Source organism: Lepus europaeus, chromosome 7 (assembly GCF_033115175.1).
Source record: "Lepus europaeus isolate LE1 chromosome 7, mLepTim1.pri, whole genome shotgun sequence".
In the NCBI taxonomy this organism is placed as follows: domain Eukaryota; kingdom Metazoa; phylum Chordata; class Mammalia; order Lagomorpha; family Leporidae; genus Lepus; species Lepus europaeus.
In genome coordinates, this window is record NC_084833.1 from 46,800,184 (window position 1) to 46,822,141 (window position 21,958).

General features: G+C 43.9%; 1 protein-coding gene across 3 annotated transcripts in view; it reads left to right on the top strand.

The window, feature by feature from the left end:
• Positions 1 to 4,488: 4,488 nt before the first annotated feature.
• Positions 4,489 to 21,958, top strand: part of UEVLD (UEV and lactate/malate dehyrogenase domains) — a 51,943-nt gene continuing 34,473 nt past the window's right edge. For all 3 annotated transcript variants that reach the window (XM_062196395.1, XM_062196396.1, XM_062196397.1), the window contains exons 1-4: positions 4,489 to 4,593; positions 14,533 to 14,617; positions 17,026 to 17,091; positions 20,126 to 20,289. In XM_062196395.1, coding sequence (XP_062052379.1) covers positions 4,552 to 4,593; positions 14,533 to 14,617; positions 17,026 to 17,091; positions 20,126 to 20,289 — 357 coding nt within the window. In that variant the 5' untranslated portion in view covers positions 4,489 to 4,551. The remainder of the gene's footprint in view (positions 4,594 to 14,532; positions 14,618 to 17,025; positions 17,092 to 20,125; positions 20,290 to 21,958) is intronic.

Consider the following 21,958-nt stretch of genomic DNA (forward strand, 5'->3'; position numbering starts at 1 on the left):
TGAAACCAGGAACCAGGAGCTTCTTCTGTGTTTCCCACGCAGGTGCAGGGCCCCAAACATTGGGACCATCTTCTGCTGGTTTCCCAGGCTATTAGCGGAGAGCTGGATCGGAAGCACAGCATCCAGGAATCGAACCTGTGCCCATATGGAATGCTGGCACCACAGGCAGAGGCTTCACCTACTGTGCCACAGCATCCCCCCCCCCCTTTTTTGGTAAAGATTTATTTATTTATTTGAGAGGCAGAGTTACAGAGAAAGAGAGAGAGATAGAGAGAGATAGAGAGAGAGAGAGAGAAATATGAATCTTTCATCCACTGGTACACGCCCCCCCCCCCCCAAATGGCCACAATGGCCAGGGCTGGGCCAGGCTGAAATCTGGGTCTCCCATGCAGGTACAGGGGCCCAAGTACTCGGGCCATGTTCTGCTGCTTTCTCAGGGACATTAGCAGGGAGCTGGATCAGAAGTGGAACAGCCAGGATTCGAACTGGCGCCCATAGGAGACACTGGTGCTGCAGCAATGGCTTTATACACTGTGCTACAACATTGGCCCCAGAAGTTATTCTTTTAACACTCAGTTTATGAGAATATTTCAGGCTAGTATAGAGAGAGTTTGGAATGCTCCTAACAAAAAGAAATGATAAAGGTCCAAGGTGCTAGATAGCTCAATTACCCTGCTCCAATCATTTACATGCTGTTTACATGTACTGAGATGTCACACTGCACTTCATAGCTATGTATAATTAAAGATCAGGTAAAAAATAATTATATATATTAAAAAAAAAAACTCTCAGATCACACACTACTCCTCTGTTGAAACCTTCCCATGTCGCCTCTTTCCCTCATAGTAAACCCCTAGGAATGAAAAGAGCCGGCCCTGACATTGGGGAAGCTGTCTGACACGGACTTCTCAGGATGTGAGAGAAAAATGAACCCAAAATTCAGTCTCTCCTACTCCACCCTCACAACGCAGATCGCTTCCATGACCTCAAAAAGAGGTGGGGGGTTTTCTCCACCAGCAACAAGCAAGGATTCTGCAGCAGGTACCAGTGGGGCTGTCCTGTAATTCAACTCACTTCTGACCCTGCCTGCCTGGAGACGACATCAGATCCTAGTGGTTGGGGGGCTCAGTCCCCAAGTCTGCCTGCACTTCACGCCCACGCACAAGTGCGGGTCTGTAAGACTTTTGATCGACTAGCTACAAATCGGGGTCCCCCCCCCCCTCAGGCTTGATTCATTGGCGAGAGCAGCTGACAGAACTCCGAGCAACACTATACTGACAGTTACTGGTTCAAGATGAAGACTGTGTTAAGGGATACAAACAAGCAGACAAACGAAGAGCAACACAGGGCGAGGCGGAAAGACGATGGCGCGGAAGCTTCCGACCGAGCAGCTGGGGTGTGCCACCCTCCCGGCACCAGAAGACTTCTCGCCGACCTTCCTGCAGGCCTCCACGTGTCCAGCTGTCCAGATGCCCTCCGAACCCTGTCCTTTCGTATTCTCAGGGGGGACATCATTGTCCATGATTGGAGCATAGACAGCTATGCAGAAACGTAATTCGTCAGAAAGGAAGGGTATCCTCTATGCTAATAGCGTGGGTGGGGAAAGCCATCAAGGCTGTCTCAGATTCTTTTTTTTTTTTTTGTTCATAGATTTTTTTTTTAAACTTTTATTTAATGAATATAAATTTCCAATGTACAGCTTATGGATTACAATGGCTCCCCCCCATAACTTCCCTCCCACCCGCAACCTCCCCTTTCCCGCTCCCTCTCCCCTTCCATTCACATCAAGATTCATTTTCAATTCTCTTTATATACAGAAGATCAGTTTAGTATATATTAAGTAAAGATTTCAACAGTTTGCCCCCACATAGCAACACAAAGTGAAAAAATACTGTTGGAGTACTAGTTATAGCACTAAATAACAGTGTACAGTACATTAAAGACAGAGATCCTACATGATAGATTCTTAAAAAAAAAAAAAAAAAAGATTTACTGGGCCAGCATCGTGGTGCAGCAGGTTAAGCTGCTGCCTGCAACACCAACATCCCATAGGAGAGTCCTGGCTGCCCATTCAGCTCCCTGCTAGTTTACCTGGGAAAGCAGTGGGAGATGGCCTAAGTACCTGGATCCCTGTCACCCACGTGGGAGGCCTAGAAGGACTTCCAGGCTCCAGGTTTGCTCAATAAAAGCTGTTGAGACCAATTGGGGAATGAACCAGCAGATGGAAGATCTCTCTGTCACTCTGCTTCTAAATAAACAAATCTTTGAAAAAGAAAAGATCACTGTGCAACCCGGAAAACATCTTCCTCTACACGTGACTACTGCTTCTTGGCCGATTATAGCTTTGTCTATATTATAGATAATATTCTTTGAAATATTCCAGTCACAGAAACATCCATGCTTTCCAACAGCAACTCCAATCTGGAGTGAAGCTTCGTTTACTTAAACCTTCCCCAAACCCTGTGTTAAATTCCTTCTCACACTGTCCTCACTGAGCTGTCCCAGCGTTTCCCCACAGCACCTGCTTCCTCTCTGTCAGGAGTGACGAACCCAGCTTGTCCAGAGGTGTGCTGCTGATGGCCTCTGGCAGGACAGCATGATCTACAAAACCCCACAGAGGTGCCCTGACTTAATTGCAGCTGTCACCTTCAGGGCTGGTGCTGGGCCCATCCCCAGAGTTCATGCTAATTAGCTGACTTAGCCATTCCACAATGAATGCATATTTCAGAACACCATGTTGTACATGGTCAATATTTACATTTTTATCAATTAAAAATTAATTTGTAAAACATGAGTGTAATTTCTAACAAGTCCGGGTGGTGCTGAGGCTGCAGGGCTGTGGATCACACAGGAAGAGTCACTGTATTCTAAACCATTTGTCCCTGTCACTTCCTCCTCTGACTCAGCTGGTCCACCTGTTATTTCATTCTATGCCAGGCACACTGGTCTCCTTGCCGTGCTGAGCTGAGCCTCCCCGGCACATGCCTGTGTTAGGACTGCCCTTTGCTTGCCCTCTCATTTGGAATTTTCTCTCTCTCTCTCTCTCTCTCTCTCTCTCTCTCTCTCTCTCTCTTTTTAAGATTTATTTATTTGAAAGAGTTACAGAGAAGGGGAGCCAGAGGCAGAGAGAGAGAGAGAGAGAGATCGAGATCTTCCATCTGCTGGCTCATTCTCCAAATGCCCCAACAGCAGGGGCTGAGCCAGGCCAAAGCCAGGAGCCAGGAGCTTCATCTGGGTCTCCCATACAGATGCAGGGGCCCAGGCAGTTGGACCATCTTCCACTGCTTTCCCAGGCCATCAGCAGGGAGCTGGATCAGAAGTGGAGCAGCAGGACTTGAACCGGTGCCCATATGAGATGCGAACATTGCAGGCAGAGGCTTCACCTCGTACACCACCTCGCCGGCCCCTGGATTTGGAATTCTTACTCCTTCACCTTCCAGTGAGACCCACTGATCACCTTCCCCAATCCTTGTAAAACTTTACTCTCCACAACACTTAATCATCTCCTAACATATACTTTCCTTGCCAGATTTACTGTTTTGCTCCCCGTCTACTAATAACAGAAGAACAGCCTAGGGCAGCAGTATTTTCATCTATTCCGTTCAATGCTATGCCATCAGACCTAGAAAACAAAATAGTTGGCAACTAATAGGTGCGCAACAAAAGTTTTCGGATTGAATAAGTAAATGCTCCTTCTAGCTTTTCACTTTTCCTAACTGAATCAGTGACCTTGGTTTTTCTATGAATACAATCACCGACTGGTGACTTTGTAGCCATAGTGGCGCAAGCCGGGGATAGAGAGCAGCTAAGTAGCCTCCCAAGTCAACGGGAGCAAACGCCTCCAGACAGGACTGTGCTGCAGCTCGTCTTCACCTTCCTTCTCCAGAAGACCTTAGTCACCAATCTCAGCCACACCCCCATCCTCCCCCACCTCCCCAAACCTCCCCACCCCACCCCGTCTCCGGTTTTCAAACTCTTTCCCTCCAGGCCACCCCCCCCCCACCCCCTCCGCTGTTTCTTGCTCTTTCACCAACAGGGCTAGGGCGCTACCCTTACTTAAAAAAAAAAGAAAAAGAAATAAAAGCAACCCCGCCCCCCACGCTGCGCCACTCTGATGCACCTGCTCAGTTCGCTGAAATGGCTCCTGCATGTTGTTTCCCTTTTGCATTCCATGAATTTTGCTTTTACGTTCCACTAACTCCTCCTCCTCAAATTTTCCGTCTTGATCTTTTTCCTACACTCTGCTGAATTTACTACGTCCTTTGGAAAACTCCGCGTGTTACCTCCACCTCCTTTATTGCTTCCACTTGGGTCCTCCTCGTGCCTCCCTTCATGAATGTCCCCCACTTTCCGTCCAGCCAGCCCCGCGGCCGCTCAGGGTTCACGCGGGACGCGAACCCTGGGCAGTGAACGAGGTGGCCTCTAGCCTGCAAGGGGCGTGGCCTTGGGCTGGTCGGGAAGTTTGGTCCTCCGCGGCTTCCGTGCTGGAGCGGGTGCGGAAGAAGGTCCAGGTGCTGGGGTCGTGCAGCGTGGCTGGGAACCTGGCTAGAGATGGAGTTCGACTGCGAAAGTCTGAGACGGCTGCTCGGCAAGGTGCGAACAGCTCGCTGGGCCGGGGTTGGGGTCCTGGGATTTGGGGGAGCGCCTCCGCCCCTGGCCGGGCTGCCTCTTCGCGGTGCCCCGCCTGCCTGGGCGCTGGAGCCGAGGCGGGCTGGGCAGCAGCCGGCTGCGAGCAGCGGTCCCAGGCGGGCAGCGGGGGTCGGAGGGCACCCCTCCCTCCCTCCCTCCGTCCAGGGGCCCGGACTGCGGCTCCGGCCCAACTCCAGGGCGAGTCCTCACGCCACCATCTTCACCCGCCCCAGCACCCGCCCACCCTACAGCCACACCTTTCTCTCTGCTGAGATGACCTGCTCCCTCCCCCGCCTTTGCCACTCATCCTCTGTGAGCCCCACTCCCGAACGTTGAGTCATTCCCTTCTGCCTGCTGTCAAAAATAGCCATGGCCACACTGCGGAGTAATTATGTGCAAACCTGCTTCTTGGTGTGACCCTGAGCGCTTTTGTATCTCTACCTGCCGCCGCAGGTGCGGAACAGCTGCACACGGAAGGCCTGGGTAGATTCAGGAATGAAGACAGGGCATGGAGGGCCAGGAGAGGGCCTGCTGGTCGTGGACGGTTGAGGAGTGGAAGGCTGACCCATGTTTAGGAAGCCTGACTAACGTGAGTTCCAGGTTCATCTTAGGCCAGGCTCTCTCATTCCCAACCAGTGCAGGCTGAGCAAATTCTCCTTTTCAACTAGTCTCCTAGTTAAGTGATTTTTAAAAAATTATTTATTTATTTGAAAGGCAGAATTACAGAGACAGAGAGAGACAGAGGTCTTCCATCCTCTGATTCACTCCCCCAGATGGCCATGATGGCAGGGGCTGGGCCAGGCAGAAGCCGGGAGCCAGGAGCTTCATCCGGGTCTCCCACATGGGTGGCAGTTGCCCAGGTTTTTGGGCCCTCCTCCGCTGCTTTTCCCAGGAGCTGTATCGGAAGTGGAGCAGCCAGGACTCAAGCCGGCACCTGTTGGGCTGCTTGTGTTGCAGGCAGTGGCTTACCTGCTGAGCCACAATCCGGGCCCCCAGTGAGTCTTAATTCTTAACTTCCCCATGCAGAAACCATACATTTAGGTCATTTTTGGTGAATTTGCCTATGTCTTTGTTGGGGCAGTTGTCATACCTGTGGGAGGTTTTGAAGCCCCAAGATTGAAATTCTTTATATACTTGATTTGAATGATTTTTTTTTTTTAAAGATTCACTTATTTATTTGAAAGGCAGCATTTAGAGAGGGAGAGAGAGAGATCTTCCATCCACTGGTTCACTCCCCAAATGGCTGCAACAGCTGGGGCTGGGCCAGTCTGAAACCAGGAGCCAGGTAATTTATCTAAGTCTCCCATGTGGGTACAGGGGTCCAAGTAGTTGGGCCATCTTTTGCTGCTCTCCCAGGTGCCTTAGTTGGGAGCTGGATTGGAAGTGGAGCAGCCAGGTCTGGAACTGGTGTTCCAGGTGGTGGCTTTACTAACTTTACCTGCCACACCAAAACACCGGCCCCTGATTTGAATGATTTTATCTGCAGTGACAGGTGTTGATCTTGCAGGAAGAGAAATATCACTATATACAAGATTATTACCCTTTCTGTCTCTCATTCAGAGTACATGAAATTAATAGAAATACTCTATCAAGTTTTATTGTGGAGAAGATAATAAATTGTTCAAGGAGAAGAATTGTTAAAGTTGAGAGTAGAAAAAGGACTATAGCATGATTTTAGTGGAACTTTTTTTTTAATAATTTATTTTTATTTATTTGAAAGAGTTACAGAGAGAGGTAGAGCCAGAGATAGAGAAAGGTCTTCCATCCACTGGTTCACTCCCCAAATGACTACAGTGGCCAGAGCTGAGCTGATCCAAACGCAGGGGCCAGGAGCGTCTTCTGGGTTTCCCACATGGGTGCAGGGGTCCAAGGACTTGGGCCATCTTCCACTGCTTTCCCAGGCCATAGCAGAGAGATGGATTGGAAGAAGAGCAGCTGGAACTTGAAGTAGTGCCCATATGGGATGCTGGCACTGCAGGCCGGGGCTTTAACCCAGTGCACCACAACACCAGCCCCTTAGTGGAACTTTAATGAAGGAAGAAGAACAATAGTTTTCTCAAGGGTAGAAATAAAATAGTAGGGCCATTAAACTTACTGTTACCCATGTACAACATAGAATGTGGCACATAAGTGCTTAGTTAGTATCTTTTGGGCATATAAGTTAAGGAAACCTAGCCCTGGCATTAAGCAAATGATAACTTAATATCTAGAAATAATTTTTGTGCAGAAAAGTCTGGAAGTGAACAGTACATTACAAATGAAGCGATTGGTGGAGAAAGTGAAGAATCTTACTGAAGACAAATAAAACCTAAACAGGTATCCCAACTGACCTTTAGAGTCAATGTAATTCCAATCAAAATTCTAATGGATTGTTTTGGGAACTTTTAAAATTAATTCAGAGCCTTTTGAAAATGTAGAAGATGAAGGCCACATTGTGGCATAGCAGGTAAAGCTGCTGCCTGTGATGCCAAGGTGCCATATGGGTACTGGTCTGAGTCCAGCTGCTCCACTTCTGATCCAGCCCCCGCTAATGATCTGGCAAAGCAGCGGGAGATGGTCCAAGTGCTTGGGCCTCTGCCAGTCACATGGGAGATCCCAATGAAGCATCCTGGCTTCATCCTAGCTCAGCTCTGGATGTTGTGGCCATTTGGGGAGCAGACCCATGGGTGAAAGATCTCTTTTCTCAGACTCTCCTCTTTCTCTGACTCTGCCTTTCAAATAAATAAATAAATCTTTGTTTTTTAAAAAAAGTATAGAAGATCAAGAAAAATCTTGACATTCTTGCAGAAGAATAAGTGTGAAGACTTGCTCAACAAAGCATTAATACTTTAGGTATTAAGATTTAGCGTAGGGGGCTGACGCTGTGGCATACTGAGTAAAGCTGCTGCCTGCAGTGCTGGCGTCCCATTTGGGTGCCAGTTCAAGTCCTGGCTGCTCCACTTCCAATCCAGCTCTCTGCTATGGCCTGGGAAAGCAGTAGAGGATGGTCCAAGTCCTTGGACCCCTGCACCCATGTGGGAGACCTGGAAGAAGCTTGCGGCTCCTGGCTTCAGATCTGCCCAGCTCTGGCCATTACAGCCATTTGGGGAGTAGGCCAGTGGATGGAAGACTCTCTCTCTCTCTCTCTTTCTCTCTCTCTGCCTCTGTAACTCCACCTTTCAAATAAATAAATAAATGTTAAAAAAATAAAAAAATAACAAAAAGATTTAGTGTAGTATTGGCATAGACTAACCAGTGAAACAGACTAGAGGACTGAGAATCACATGCATGCACTTTTGGAAACACAATGTAAAACAGAAGCGGCCTTGCATATAGCTATGGAAAAGAGACTGCAAGGACAAGTGATTATCTGTGTGGAGGGGAAACATTATATCCCTGCCGCACATAAAAATTCCCAGTGGATTAAAGACTTAAATGTAAACAACAGCTATAAGACTTACAAAGACAAGGGTGAGTGTTGGGCATAGCAGTTAGATGCAATTTGGAATGCCCTCATGGGAGTGCCTGGATTGGAGTCCCAGCTGCACCCTCCACTCCAGCCTGCTAATGCACACCCTAGGAGGTAGCAGGGGATGGCTGAAGTCACCCACAAGGGGAACTTAGATTGAGTTCCTGGTTCCTGGCTTTGACCTGGCCCAGCCCTGGCTGTTGTGGGCATTTGTGGAGAGATCTTTCCCTGTCTCTCTGCCTTTCGGATCAATAAGATAAATAGATAAAAAAAATTTAAAGCTGTACCAAGATAAATGCAGGGGAGGATCTTTATGGGTGCAGAGTAAGCAACATTTTTAAAATAAATACAAAGCAGAGACTGACAGATTCAGCTATATTAGCATTAACTTATTTATCAAAAGATACCACAAAGAGGCAAGATATAATGTTAGATAAGATAGCTTTAAGACACATAACTGACAAAGTATTGGTATGTAGAATCTGTATGGCATGCCCACAAGTCAACACTAAAACCAGTAAATAGAAAATTATTTAAGTAATGAAAAAACATTTTAAAAAGAAGAGAAAAATCAAAGTTTTCTCAGTCTATTAGCCATAATAGAAAATTTTAAATCCATGGTACACAATTCTCTCTCGATTGATTGGCGTAGATAATTTCAGGGATTTGAGGTATATGGGTGAATGGGAGTTTTAAACACTGCTGATGGTTAAATGGTAGTTTCCCTCCTGTGGGAAACAAGTTGGCCTTATTTTGCTATCTTAATTATTTGTGTTCTGTGTGCCATCCACCTCTGTATATGTATGTACCACAGAGAACTCATAGTGATTGAAGAGGGAGACATGTGCAAGGCTACAGCAGAATTATTTATAACTGAGACTTAGAAAGAGCCCAAGTGTTCTTGAAAGGAAAAAGGAAAATTTATTGTCTATTCATACAGTGGAAAATACTATTATGCATCAGTGAAGATGAATGAACTACGACTAAGCTTACAAAAAATACAAATGAATCTTAGCTGCATTGTATTGAGTGGAAAAAAATGGAGATTGTATATAAAATTGTATTTTGATAAAGCCAAAAGACAAGGAAAACCAAATAAATAATATAAATTAATAAATAAACAACCAGTATGTTGTTTAGGGATACATACATATGTGATAGAACCATAGAGGGAAAAAATGCAGAAATGAATATACAATTTGGCAGTAGAGGGGTGGGGCAGGGGGAGGCAGCTGATTGAGAGAGAATAATGTTATTAGAAAGATTCTAGGTCTGTGCTCTCCAGTATAGTAGCCGCTGGCCACATGTGGTTATTTAACTAAAATTAAGATAAAATGTAAAGAGAGTTTCTCAGTCACATTAGCCACATTTCAGTTGTCAGTACCACATGTGCTTGTGGCTGTCTATTGAACAGAACACATACTGATCATTGTCAGCATGCAGAAGGCTTGGTGGAACAGTGCTGTTTTAGAACGTGAGTGGATGATTTGCTTCACTAGTGTTTATGATTTTTCAAAACGTGTGTGTAGATGCACAGAGAAATATATATTTCAATTTGTATTAAATATTGCACTTGGAAAAACTCTGGTTCGCTAATTTCTGTTTTCTACTCCCCTAGCTAAATTACCCTGGATAACTAACTAAAATTTGCTTGCTCCTAAAATGTTAAGATTGAACTTCATCTATAGATTCCCTCCTGCTAAAAATACATTTTCTGAAGTCATCCCACCAAGTTCTCCTGAGTGTGTCTTAAATTTGAGTAGTATGATACAGGAGAACCCTTGGTGATCATAAATGCCAGTCTCCTGAATAAATTCACTGTAATATAGCAGTTGAAGTTAAAATTTTATTGAACTTCTCATTTTTTCAGTCTTACTGATTTTTATAACACTATAATTGCTTTAGTTTTAGAATTTCTTGGGCTGATTTTCCTCTTTAGTGAAGTACCTCTAACCTTTAAGCTCATGGCACTGTTGAAGTCAGACTCCCTTAGAGTGTTATATAGAACTCTCTTAGGAAAGCTATGCAGTCCGTGTCCTAATATTACACGAAGAAGTTATGTTGAAGATAACGATAACTTTTTTTTTCAGGACAGGTAGAACAAGTCCTTTTTTTCCCCACGTGTCAAAAAGGCAAATCAGATGTTTGATAATGACATTTGGGTCTTTAGGCTCTATGGAAGAGGGCTTTTTATCCCTTTTGACATGCTTCCATAGCAGTTTTTCAGTTAAATTGATTCTTTTTTTAAAAATTTATTTTATTTATTTGGAAGACAGAGTTACAGAGAAAGGTAGAGACAGAGAGAGAGGTTTTCCATCTGCTGGTTCACTCCCCAGATGGCCACAATAGCTGGAGCTGCGCCAGTCTGAAGCCAGGAACCAGGAACTTCTTCCAGGTCTCCCACATGGGTACAGGGGCCCAAAGGACTTGGGCCATCTTCTGCTGCTTTCACAGGCCACAGCAAAGAGCTGTGAAGTGGAGCAGCTGGGAGTAGAACCAGCGCCTATATGGAATGCCGGCACTTTAGGCCAGGGCTTTAACCCACTGCACCACAGTGCTGACCCTGGTTAAATTGATTCTAATATAGCCCTATCCAGCCATTTTTAGAGAATGTTAAGGACACAGAGAATAGCTTATATTGTAAACAGAAAACAACATGTTCATGATATGTATATTCCAGGTGACAGCAGTGCAGCATATTACACATTTCTGTAGTGTTTGAAGATAGAATAATTTTATTCAATTTTGTTGACACTAAGGCTCACTTTGTCCATTGGCCTGCTGGTTTAGTACTGATTAGTTTTTAGCTTCCATGCTCAGTGCTGTAGACGACAATTGATTTCTTTATCTACTCCTATAGATCTACCTGTTTGCTAACTCCTCTCTGTAAGGAATATGATCCAATCCAAGGCAAACCTTGTGCCAAGTGCTCTGGGCAGACAGTGATTCTTCCCCTCAAGATGTTCAACGTCATAGACTTTTTCCTCTGTCAGAGTCTTCCTACCTGAGAATGACCTCCCCCTTAATTTTTTTTTTTTTTTTTTTGACAGGCAGAGTGGATAGTGAGAGAGAGAGACAGAGAGAAAGGTCTTCCTTTTTGCCGTTGGTTCACCCTCCAATGGCCGCTGTGGCCGGCTCATCGCGCTGATCCGAAGCCAGGAGCCAGGTGCTGCTCCTGGTCTCCCATGCGGGTGCAGGGCCCAAGCAATTGGGCCATCCTCCACTGCCTTCCTGGGCCATAGCAGAGAGCTGGCCTGGAAGAGGGGCAACCAGGATAGAATCCGGCGCCCCAACTGGGACTAGAACCCAGTGTGCCGGCGCTGCAAGGTGGAGGATTAGCCTGTTAAGCCACGGCGCCGGCCCCTCCCCCTTAATTTTTAAAAAGCTTAATTTTTTATTTGAAAGGCACAGAGACAGAGAGGAAGAAAGAATCTTCTATCCACTGGTTCACTCACTCTCCAGATGGCTGCAGCATCCAGGACTGAGCCAGGTGGAAGCCAGGAGTCAGGAACTCCATCTGGGTTTTTCACATGAGTGGCAGGGATTCAAGTACTTAAGCCATCATCTGTGGCTTCTCAAGCATTAGCAGGGAGTTGAATCAGAAGCAGTGTAGTCTAGACTTGCAGCAGGCACTCCAATATGGAATGTGGGTGTTGCAAGCCATGGCTTAACCCACTGCAACACAACACCTGCTCTCTCTTCCCACTAATTTTCTATACCGTTCTAGACTCTAGGCTGAACTGTTAAGACTCAGTTCCTCCAGAAAGCCTTTCTGTAGTTGAGATGTGCCTTATGGTGATTTTTCATCTCTTCCCTGTACTGACTGTTGAGTACATATATATTTTTAAAGATTTATTTATTTATTTACTTGAAAGGTAGAATTACAGAGAGAGAGGGATAGGGAGAAGGAGAGAGAGAGATCTTCCATCTGCTGGTTCACTCCTTAGTGGGCCACAAGGGCCCAGGCTGGGCCGTGCCCATGCCAAGCCAGGAGCCAGGAGCTTCATCTGGGTCTCCTACATGAGTGGCAGGAGCCCAGGCACTTGGCCATTCTACACTGCTTTCCCAGGCACTTGATACTGTCTCATTTTGGTTAGCAGGGAGCTGGATTGGAAGTGGAGCAGCCGAGACCTGAACCAGTGCCCATATGGGATGCTGGTGATGCAGGTGGTGGCTTTACTCATCATGCCACAATGCTGGCTCCCATATTTTGTTTAATGTCTTACTTTAAGTATGTTAATTATGACATTTTCATACATGTTTGTTGAAGTAAGTAGACAGAGTTTTATCTCTTATAAATGAAAAATGTAATGTCAGAGATAGGAGACAGGATCCATTAGCAGTCACCCCCATTTCTTCCCAATCTCCACCCATCCTAGGTACTCACTATTCTGTTTTGCTTCTGTGGGTTTGCCAGTTATGGATATTTCATATATGTGGCCTTTTGTGTCTGTTTTTTTACTTAGTATGTTTTCAAGGTCCATCCCTGTGGTCACATGAGTGAATATTCCACTTGGTGGATATCCCACATTTCATTAGTTCACCAGTTCATGAACATTTCAATTGTTTTCATGTTTTGTCTATTGAGAACAATTATGTGGGAGTTTTTTGTGTGCTTTCTATTTTTCATTTTTCTTGGAGATATACCAGAGAATGGAAACGGTGGGTCCTATGGTAACTCTGTTTGGTTTTCTTTTCTTTCTTTCTTTCCTTTTTTTTTTTTTTTTTTATTTTCTTTTTATCTACTAGAGAAAGCAAGTGAGCGTGAGCTCCCCCATCTCTTGGTTCCTTCCACAAATACTCTAAGCGGCTGGGACTGAGTAGCTGGGAACCCAGTCCAGGCCTCCCATGTAGGTGGCAGGAATGCAAGCACTTTAGCTGTCGCTGCTGCCTCACATGGTCTGCGGGAAGCTTGTTGGGAGCCTGAGGCAGACTGTGAACCTAAACTGTCCATCACAACCGCTAAGCCAAGTGCCTGTCCCTGTTCCATCTTTTGAAGGACCACTAGCTTGTTTTCCAAAGCAGCTGCACCATCTTGTCCCTGGCAGTGGTGTTTGTGTGCAAGTGTAGGAGAGCTCTGATCCCTCCACGTATTCTCCAATTCTTGATACTGTCTCATTTTGGTTCTAGCCTACTTTTTATTTATAGTATGACTCTTCCAACTTTTTTGTTCTTTTTCAAGATTGCTTTTGGCTACTGTGGGTCCCTTGAATTTCCATATATATTTTAGAATCAGTTTGTACATTTTTGCAAAGAAAAAAAGGCAGTAACCGGATTGGGTAGGAATTGTGTTGAATCTGTTGGAGAATATTGACATCTTAACATTATGAAGTCACTGGATCTATTAACATGGGATATTTTTCCATTTCTTTACATGTATTTTATATCAACAATTTTTTGTAGTTTTCAGTCTCAATTTCATACCTTCTTGTTGGATTTATTTCTAAATATTTTACTCTTTTCTCAGAATAGCTATAGATTCAATATACTATTTTTCTTTCATTTAATCCTCATCATAAGTGCAGGAGGTGGGTATTGTTTCTCTTTGCAGATGAGAAAAATAAATTCAAAGAAATTGCCCACACTACAACCAAGGTTGCATTTCTGGGATGAATGAGGCAGCAGTATACCCAGCGTGATTGCAGTCTCTTGCATACTTTTAAAAAATTTATTTATTTATTTATTATTATTTTTTTTGACAGGCAGATTTAGACAGTGAGAGAGACAGAGAGAAAGGTCTTCCTTTCTGTTGGTTCACCCCCCAAATGGCCGCTACAGCCGGTGCACTGCACCAATCCAAAGCCAGGAGCCAGGTGCTTCCTCTTGGTCTCCCATGCGGGTGCAGGGCCCAAGCACTTGGGCCATCCTCCACTGCCTTCCCGGGCCACAGCAGAGAGTTGGACTGGAAGTGGAACAACCAGGACAGAATCCGGCGCACTGGGACTAGAACCCGGGGTGCTGGCGCAGCAGGCAGAGGATTAGCCTAGTGAGCCATGGCGCTAGCCATCTTGCATACTTTTGACTATCTCCATGGATCCCAGGGTGGGAGGGGGAGGTCTGCTTTCCCGAGTGAGTGAAGTGATCGAGAAAGAGAGCTGAATCGTTCATAGTAGTGAGTGGCGTCATTCACTGTGCTCTTCAGGATGTGTTTGGAGGCAGGCTTATTCAGTGTTTAGAGGCTTGGGTCCTGGGTTTGAGTTCTGGCTTCACTTGCTGTCTGACTCAGCAAATATTTTGATTCTCTGGCTTTCATTTTATTCTTTTGTAAAGTAGAGAAATTGTAAGCCCTAACTACCTCGTAGGTCATCATTGAAAAGATGAAATCAAACAGTTCATGTTTATAAAGCTTAGAGCCTAGAACTCAGTGCATATTGAATGTTCAGTTAAATATTAAATGTAATTCCTTTGTTACTCATAGCTTTATTTTTATTCCATGCTCATTTTTGTCTTTTTAGTACAAGTTCAGGGATCTAACTGTGGAAGAACTGAAGAATGTAAATAAATTTTTCCCACATTTCAGATACTCCATGGACACCTATGGTAAGAATCATATCCTCTAGTTTTGCCACATTATATGAACTTAATTATTTGGCCCTAGAGAGCTTCAGAATCATCATTTCTTATTTCTCCATTTTATCTGATTTTGAGTGAAACAATGTGACCTGTGGTTTCTGAAGAAATGTGAATGAATACAATATCTGTTGTGTTAATTTCCTATTGCTACTATAACAAGTCACCACAAGCTTAGCCAGCTTAAAAAGATGCAAGTTCACTGTCTTACAGTAGACAGAAAGTCAGCACAGGTTTTTGTAGCATGCAGATTTAGCTGGGCTGCAGTCAAGGTGTCAGCTCCTTTCTGGAGGCCCTGCAGGAGGATCTGTTTCCTTGCTCTGTCAGTTTCTAGAAGGCATTCCATGCCTTGGCTCTTGTTCTCCTTTCTCCATCTTCAAAGCCATTGTCTCTAACCATTGTGTAGTCAGTTCTTGCTGTGACCACAGTTGGGAAAGGTTCTCTGTTTATAATCTCAGGGATGTGAATGTTGATACAAAGTTGAGAATAATGTTAGAGAAACCAAAGAAAATCGTGATCAATCTTTCTAGAAGGTTGTTTTAAAAATTAAACTGGGGCCAGTGCTATGTTGCAGCAGTTGAAGCCATGGCCTGCAGTGCTGGCATCCCATGTGGGCACCGGTTCTGGTTCTGGCTGCTCTACTTCCAATCCAGCTCCCTGCTAATGGCCTGGGAAAAGAAGCGGAAGATGGCCCAAGTCCTTGTACCCCTGCACCCACATTGGAGACCCAGAAGAAGCTCCTGGCTCATGGCTTCAGACTGGAGCAGTTCCAGCCATTGCGGCCATTTGGGGAGTGAACCAGCAGATGGAAGATCTCACTCTGTCTCTGCCTTTCCCTCTCTGTAACTTTGCCTTTCAAATAAACAAATAAAATCTTTAAAGAAAAAAAAAAGTGCCGGCGCCTCGGCTCACTAGGCTAATCCTCCGCCTTGCAGCGCCGGCACACCGGGTTCTAGTCCCGGTCGGGGCACCGATCCTGTCCCGGTTGCCCCTCTTCCAGGCCAGCTCTCTGCTGTGGCCAGGGAGTGCAGTGGAGGATGGCCCAAGTGCTTGGGCCCTGCACCCCATGGGAGACCAGGAGAAGCACCTGGCTCCTGCCATCGCATCAGCGCGGTGCGCCGGCCGCAGCGCGCTACCGCGGCGGCCATTGGAGGGTGAACCAACGGCAAAAAGAAGACCTTTCTCTCTGTCTCTCTCTCACTGTCCACTCTGCCTGTCAAAAATAAAAAAAAAAAGTAAAGTATTAGGAGCCAACCATGTGGTGCAGTGGGTTAAGCCACAACCTGTAATACCAGCGTCCTGTGAGTGCCAGTTTAAGTCCCAGATGCTCCAGTTTTGATCCAGCTCCTTGCTAATGTGCCTGGGAAAGCCTCAGAAGATAGTCTAAGTAGTTGGGCCCCTGCCACCCACTTGGGATACCTGGATGGAGTTTCCTGGTTTTGGCCTGGCCCAGCCATCTTGGGGGTGAACCAGCGGAAGGAAGACCTTTCCCTTTCTGTCTCTCCATCTGTCTGTAACTCTGCCTTTCAAGTAAATAAATAGATAAATAAATAAAACTTTTAAAAAAAGAAGTATTATAAAATGTGGAGATATTTAATTATTGTCATTTGTAACAAATCAGTTACAATCATTTTTATAATCAAAAGAAAAAATGTTAACTTATTTTTTCTTTAAAGATTTATTTATTTGAAAAAATTACAAAGAAGAGAAGGAGTGACAGAGAGAGAGTTCTTCCATCCTCTAGTTCACTCCCCAAGTGGCCACAACCGCCAGGGCTGAGCCAAGCTGAAGCCAGGAGCCAGGTGCTTCATCTGGGTCTCCCACTGGGTGGCAGGGGCCCAAGTACTTGGGCCATCTTCTGCTGCTTTCCCAGGGTCATTAGCAGGGAGCTGGATCAGAAGTAGAGTAGCTTGGTCTCAAACCAGCGCCCACATGGGATGCCAGCACTGCAGGCGGTGGCTTAACCCACTATGCCACAGTGCTGGCCCCCAATTCTTTACTTCTTATGAAGGGTTTTCACGTTATCTCATTTGATCCTTATGACAACTTTGTGAAGTGTTATTATATTTGTTTAAAGGGTGACAAAACTGAAGATCAAAGAGATTAAAGTGACTAAAAGTCACTCTATGTGGGGAAGGTGGTCCTAGAACTTGGGACTTATTTTAGTATCAAAGTCCTACATTATTTCTCTGTACTCATTGCTTTCTGAGTAAGCAATATCTAATAATTTCTCCTTGCTGAGTGATGCTATTTAGAGATTGTGTGGTATGTGTATGGGGTAGGGTTATGCCTACACATAACCTGTGTTTACTACACACTTTAATACCGTTCTTCCTACTTCTAATTGCACATTTGGGGGCTTTTTTTTTTCCTTCCAGTTTTTAAAGATAGTTCCCAGAAAGACCTGCTGAATTTTACTGGCACTATTCCTGTGATGTATCAGGGTAAGTATGGGCATTTTCTTTCTTTATTATTTTTTTAAGATTTATGTATTTTCAGCCATAAAGCAGAATGAAATCCTGTCTTTCATAAGAAAATGGATGCAATTGGAGACCATTATGCTTAGTGAAATAAACCAGTCCCCAAAATACAAATGTCTTATGTTTTCCCTGATTTGTGGGAACTAATTGCAGGGTACACAAAATATGTAATGTAAATGAGCAAAACTGACAATTTTGAGATTTGATTAATGCTTACAGTCTATATTCTTGTGGAACAGTGGTTTTTCTACTTACTACTTATTGAATTCTTTATTTAGTGGAGGGTTAAGATTGTGATTATAAAGTAAATTGAAAGTATGTCAGTGTAAAAATGAAAAGAAAAATAAGAAAGGAAGGAGAGAGGGTAGGAGCAAGGAAGGGAAGGAGAGTAGGGTGGGAAGTAGTATACTCTTAAAATTGTATATATGAGATACATGAAATTTATTCCATTTATATAAATAAAAAATTAGTTATAAAAAAAGAATTGAATTGGTTGTGTCAAGCCCTAAGCAAATAATAATAAATAAACCAGGAGCTCGTATAGAAGAGATCCCATGCACATGCACCTAACAAGAACAAGCTGAACCCGAGACTACCAGGACCACAACCTTGCACAAAGGCCAGTGCAACCTTGCACAGAAAATACTCCTGCAAGGAAATATTCATTGTGGCCATAGATTATGGTTTCAGAATAACATATGTCATTCTCTTCATTTTGCCTTTAAAAGCTTTCCTTCACCTGTGCCTGTTGAATATGCCCATGGGTTCCATGTCATGTGCAATTTCTATTGTAGTGCTCCCTGCTTATCCCCAAATGAATATCATTATTCTTTTAAAAAATTTACTTATTTATTCAAAAGGCAGAGTGAAGTGAGCTAGCTAGCAGATACATCTATCTGTGAATGCATATAGCCAAAATACCATGCTGCCTTTCATTGCATTGTATTTTCTGTTTAATTCCATTTTGAAATGCTGTTTGCAGCCCACTAATTTAATATATTTAATTTCATGACCCATTATTATTTTTTAAAGACTTATTTATTTATTTGAAAGTTAGACTTATGGAGAGAGGGAGAGACAGAGATCTCTTCATCTGCTGGTTCACTCCCCAGATGGTCACAATGGCCAGGGCTGGGCTGATCCAAAGCCAGGAGCTTCATCTGGGTCTCCTTCATGGGTACAGGGACCCAAACATTTGGGCCATCTTCTACTGCTTTTCCCAGGCCATCAGCAGAGATCACAAATCTGTAAAAAAGGAATTACTGTTATCCTCAGTTTATAGAAGGAATCCAGGCACAGAGAAGTTAAATAACTTGCCTGAAGCCATATGGCTTGTGAAAATGTGGACTGGGATTAGAAACTAGGGCAAACTTTCTCCTGAGCAGCCATGTTCTTAAGTACATATATAATAAGATTATGAAAGCAACAACTATCAAGAGATATAACAGCTAAGGTAAATTATCAGATTTCTAGTCTAAGGTTAGTTTTTGTACTTATTGTAGGTCTAGCTTTATTCCTGTGTTGTGTCAAGGTAAGTATGGAAGTTTTCTTTCTTTTTCTTAAAGATGTACTTTAAAAAAATTTACAAGCAAAGCAGTGAGAGATTGTGGCGTGGTAAGTTTGACTTACCTGGCTGAAACTGGAAGAGCCCACTGAAGTTCTTGTCTCAGGCCCGTCCGTCAGTGGTTTTTTGACCATGTTGTAGTTCCTGTTTAATAGGGCAGCCTGCTTCTCCTGTAGAATGAGAATACAGAAGTGCTTCCCAAGGTGCTGTTTCTTTTACTGTTTCCAAAATATGGTAGACCACTTGCATGCAGATCTGTGTATGTGAGGGTGTAGCTGTGTGAAGATTGTCTCAGATGCACATGTTGAAGCTCCACGCCACATCTACTAAATCTCAAATCTGTGGAAGTACATGCTAGGTGTCTGCATGCTTTTCAGGTTCTTCAGGTAACTTTGATGGTAAAAAGAAATCACTGGACAAGGCAACTGTTAGGATTATTTTCAGTTCTGGGTTCTGTCTTTCTAACTCAACTTCACTATTGCAGTATGTGTGATTATTGGGCTCCATGAGGGCAGATGTCAAACTCAGTTTGGTTCATTTACTCATTCACTTTTTTTTTTTAAACATTTTTATTTTATTTATTTGAAAGCGTTACAGAAAGAAGTAGAGGCAGAGAGAGAGGTCTTCCATCTGCTGGTTCACTCCCCAGATGGCTGCAACGGCCAGAGCTGTGCCTATCCCAAGCCAGGAGCCAGGAGCTTCTTCCAGGTCTCCTACATGGGTGCAGGGACCTAAGGACTTGGGCCGTCCTCCACTGCTTTCCCAGGCCATAGCAGAGAGCTGGATCATAAGTGGAGCAGCTGGGACTAGAACCAGCACCTATATGGTATGCCAGTGCTTCAGGCCAGGCCTTTAATCCACTGCGCCACAGCACCGGCCCCCACTCATTCACTTTTGATCTGTTCATTCTTACTCATATAAGAAATTTCTATTAAGCAGCTAGTATATATTAGGTATTATACTTGTTGCTAGGGGTATAGCAATGAATGAGACATAATCCCCTCTAGAAGTCTATAATATAACAGGAAAACAGACCTGTAAGTAACTAATTTTAATATAGAATAAATATAAAAATGGAAGTGCCCACTCCCTTCCAGGAAAGTTGTAACATCTGCTTGGTTAAGGTACATTAAATTATATAGAGAATATGTTATATTCCAAACTCCTGGCATAGTAGACTATGTAAATATCTATTGAATTGGATGAACTGGCCATTGTATTAATTGAATTTCCTCAAGTGTTATACTGGTGCTGTAATAAGAACATATTTCTGTTGGGAATGTAGATGGTATGGGGGGAAATTGGCCTTGATTTGCATTAATCCTTTATATATCAATTTGATGAACCTACACATTCCTTAAAATGTCCCCTAGCATTATCATGGTATGTAGTCTTCATTATTGTTTGAAGATGTGTTTATTTTGTGTCATATAGGTAATACATATAACATACCAGTTCGCTTCTGGATTTTGGATTCTCACCCTTTTGCTCCCCCAATTTGCTTCTTGAAGCCAACTGCAAATATGGGAATCTCAGTTGGAAAGCATGTGGATGCCCAAGGCAGAATATACTTACCCTATCTGCAGAGCTGGAGCCATGTGAGTTCAGTCGGGTTTTCTTTCAAAGGTTTTTATTTTTCTGAATTTTATCTTTGATCCTGATGACACAATTAGGTATAATACTGTGTTTCAGTGTTACTCTTCATATGATCTTTAAAAGTCATTTGGAATTGAGTTTCTTAGGTTCGCCCAAGTGCCATAACCCTTATGACAGCAGCCTGTACAAAGCTGATCTCTGCAGGTCTGGGTGCCAACTATTGCTTGCTCCCTGACTTTTTTTTCCTCCTAAAGACTTATTTATTTGAAAGGCAGAGTGACAGAGAGAGAGGGAAAGACACACACACATGCACACACGCACACACACGCAGACCTTTCATTTGCCGAGTCATCCCCAATGCCCACAACAGCAGGAACTCAGCCAGGCTGAAGCCAGGAGCCAGGAACTCCTTCTTTTACAGGCAGAGCGGACAGTGAGAGAGAGAGACAGAGAAAGGTCTTCCTTTTTCCGTTGGTTCACCCCTCAATGGCTGCTGTGGCGGGTGCACCACGCTGATCTGAAGCCAGGAGCCAGGTGCTTCTCCTGGTCTCCCATGCAGGTACAGGGCCCAAGGACTTAGGCCATCCTCCACTGCACTCCCAGGCCACAGCAGAGAGCTGGACTGGAAGAGGAGCACCCGAGACAGAATCCGGCACCTCCACTTGGACTAGAACCTGATGTGCTGGCACCGCACGGCGGAGGATTAGCCTATTGAGCCACGGCGCCGGCCAGGAACTCCTTCTGAGTATCCTATGTGGTTGGCAGGAACCCAGGTGTTTGGGCCATCATCCAGTGCCTTCCCAGGTGTTAAGAGAAACCTGCATCAGAAGCAGAGTCGCCAGGTCTCAAACTGGCACTCCAATGTGGGGAGAGGTTCAACTGCTGTGCCACAGTCCCCACCCCCTGCTCTTTGCTACTTGAGAAAGCTCATGAAAAGCTACTAGCAAGATATTGGAACTTTATTTCCTAGTTCCTCTCTATTAAAGATTCTGACATAGTATATGTATTTCTTTGCAGTTTTGCTTATTTCTGACGCTTATCCTTATGTAATCTTCTGTGATGTGCTTTATTTTAACTGAGCATACGTTTTTAAAATTCATCAGTGTTGATACATATAACTAGTTTATTTGTTTTATGTCCTTATATTATGCAATTTTGTATGCTGTATTGTTATCTACCATTATATTGAGCATTTCTCTATATTAAACTTTTCAGAATACATATTTTACTGGTTGTCTGATAATTCAACATGAGTATAAAGTATTTATAAGTTGACCTATTGTAAGACATTTAATGTTAAATATCCCTAAAAGTAAATGTTTGTGTATAGCTTCTGTATCTTTGTTTCCTGACGAAAAATCTAAGAATTATTGGATCAAAGGTTTTACGTATTTTAAAGATCTTGTTATGTATTGCCAAACTTACTTCCAGAAGGTAGAAAAAATATGATATTCCTGCTACTAGTAGAAATCAGTATAGAAGGGCACCTTTTTTTTTTTTTAAATAGTACTCTTGCTCCAATAGACGATATCATTAAAACAAGGCAAGTCTTTGTTCATCTTCATACATTGATATAGATCGATACATCATATGCACTCATCTTCCTATGCAATTAAAATTCTTATAAGAGGATAATTTGTAACATACTCATATGTAGTTAGAAAGCTGTAG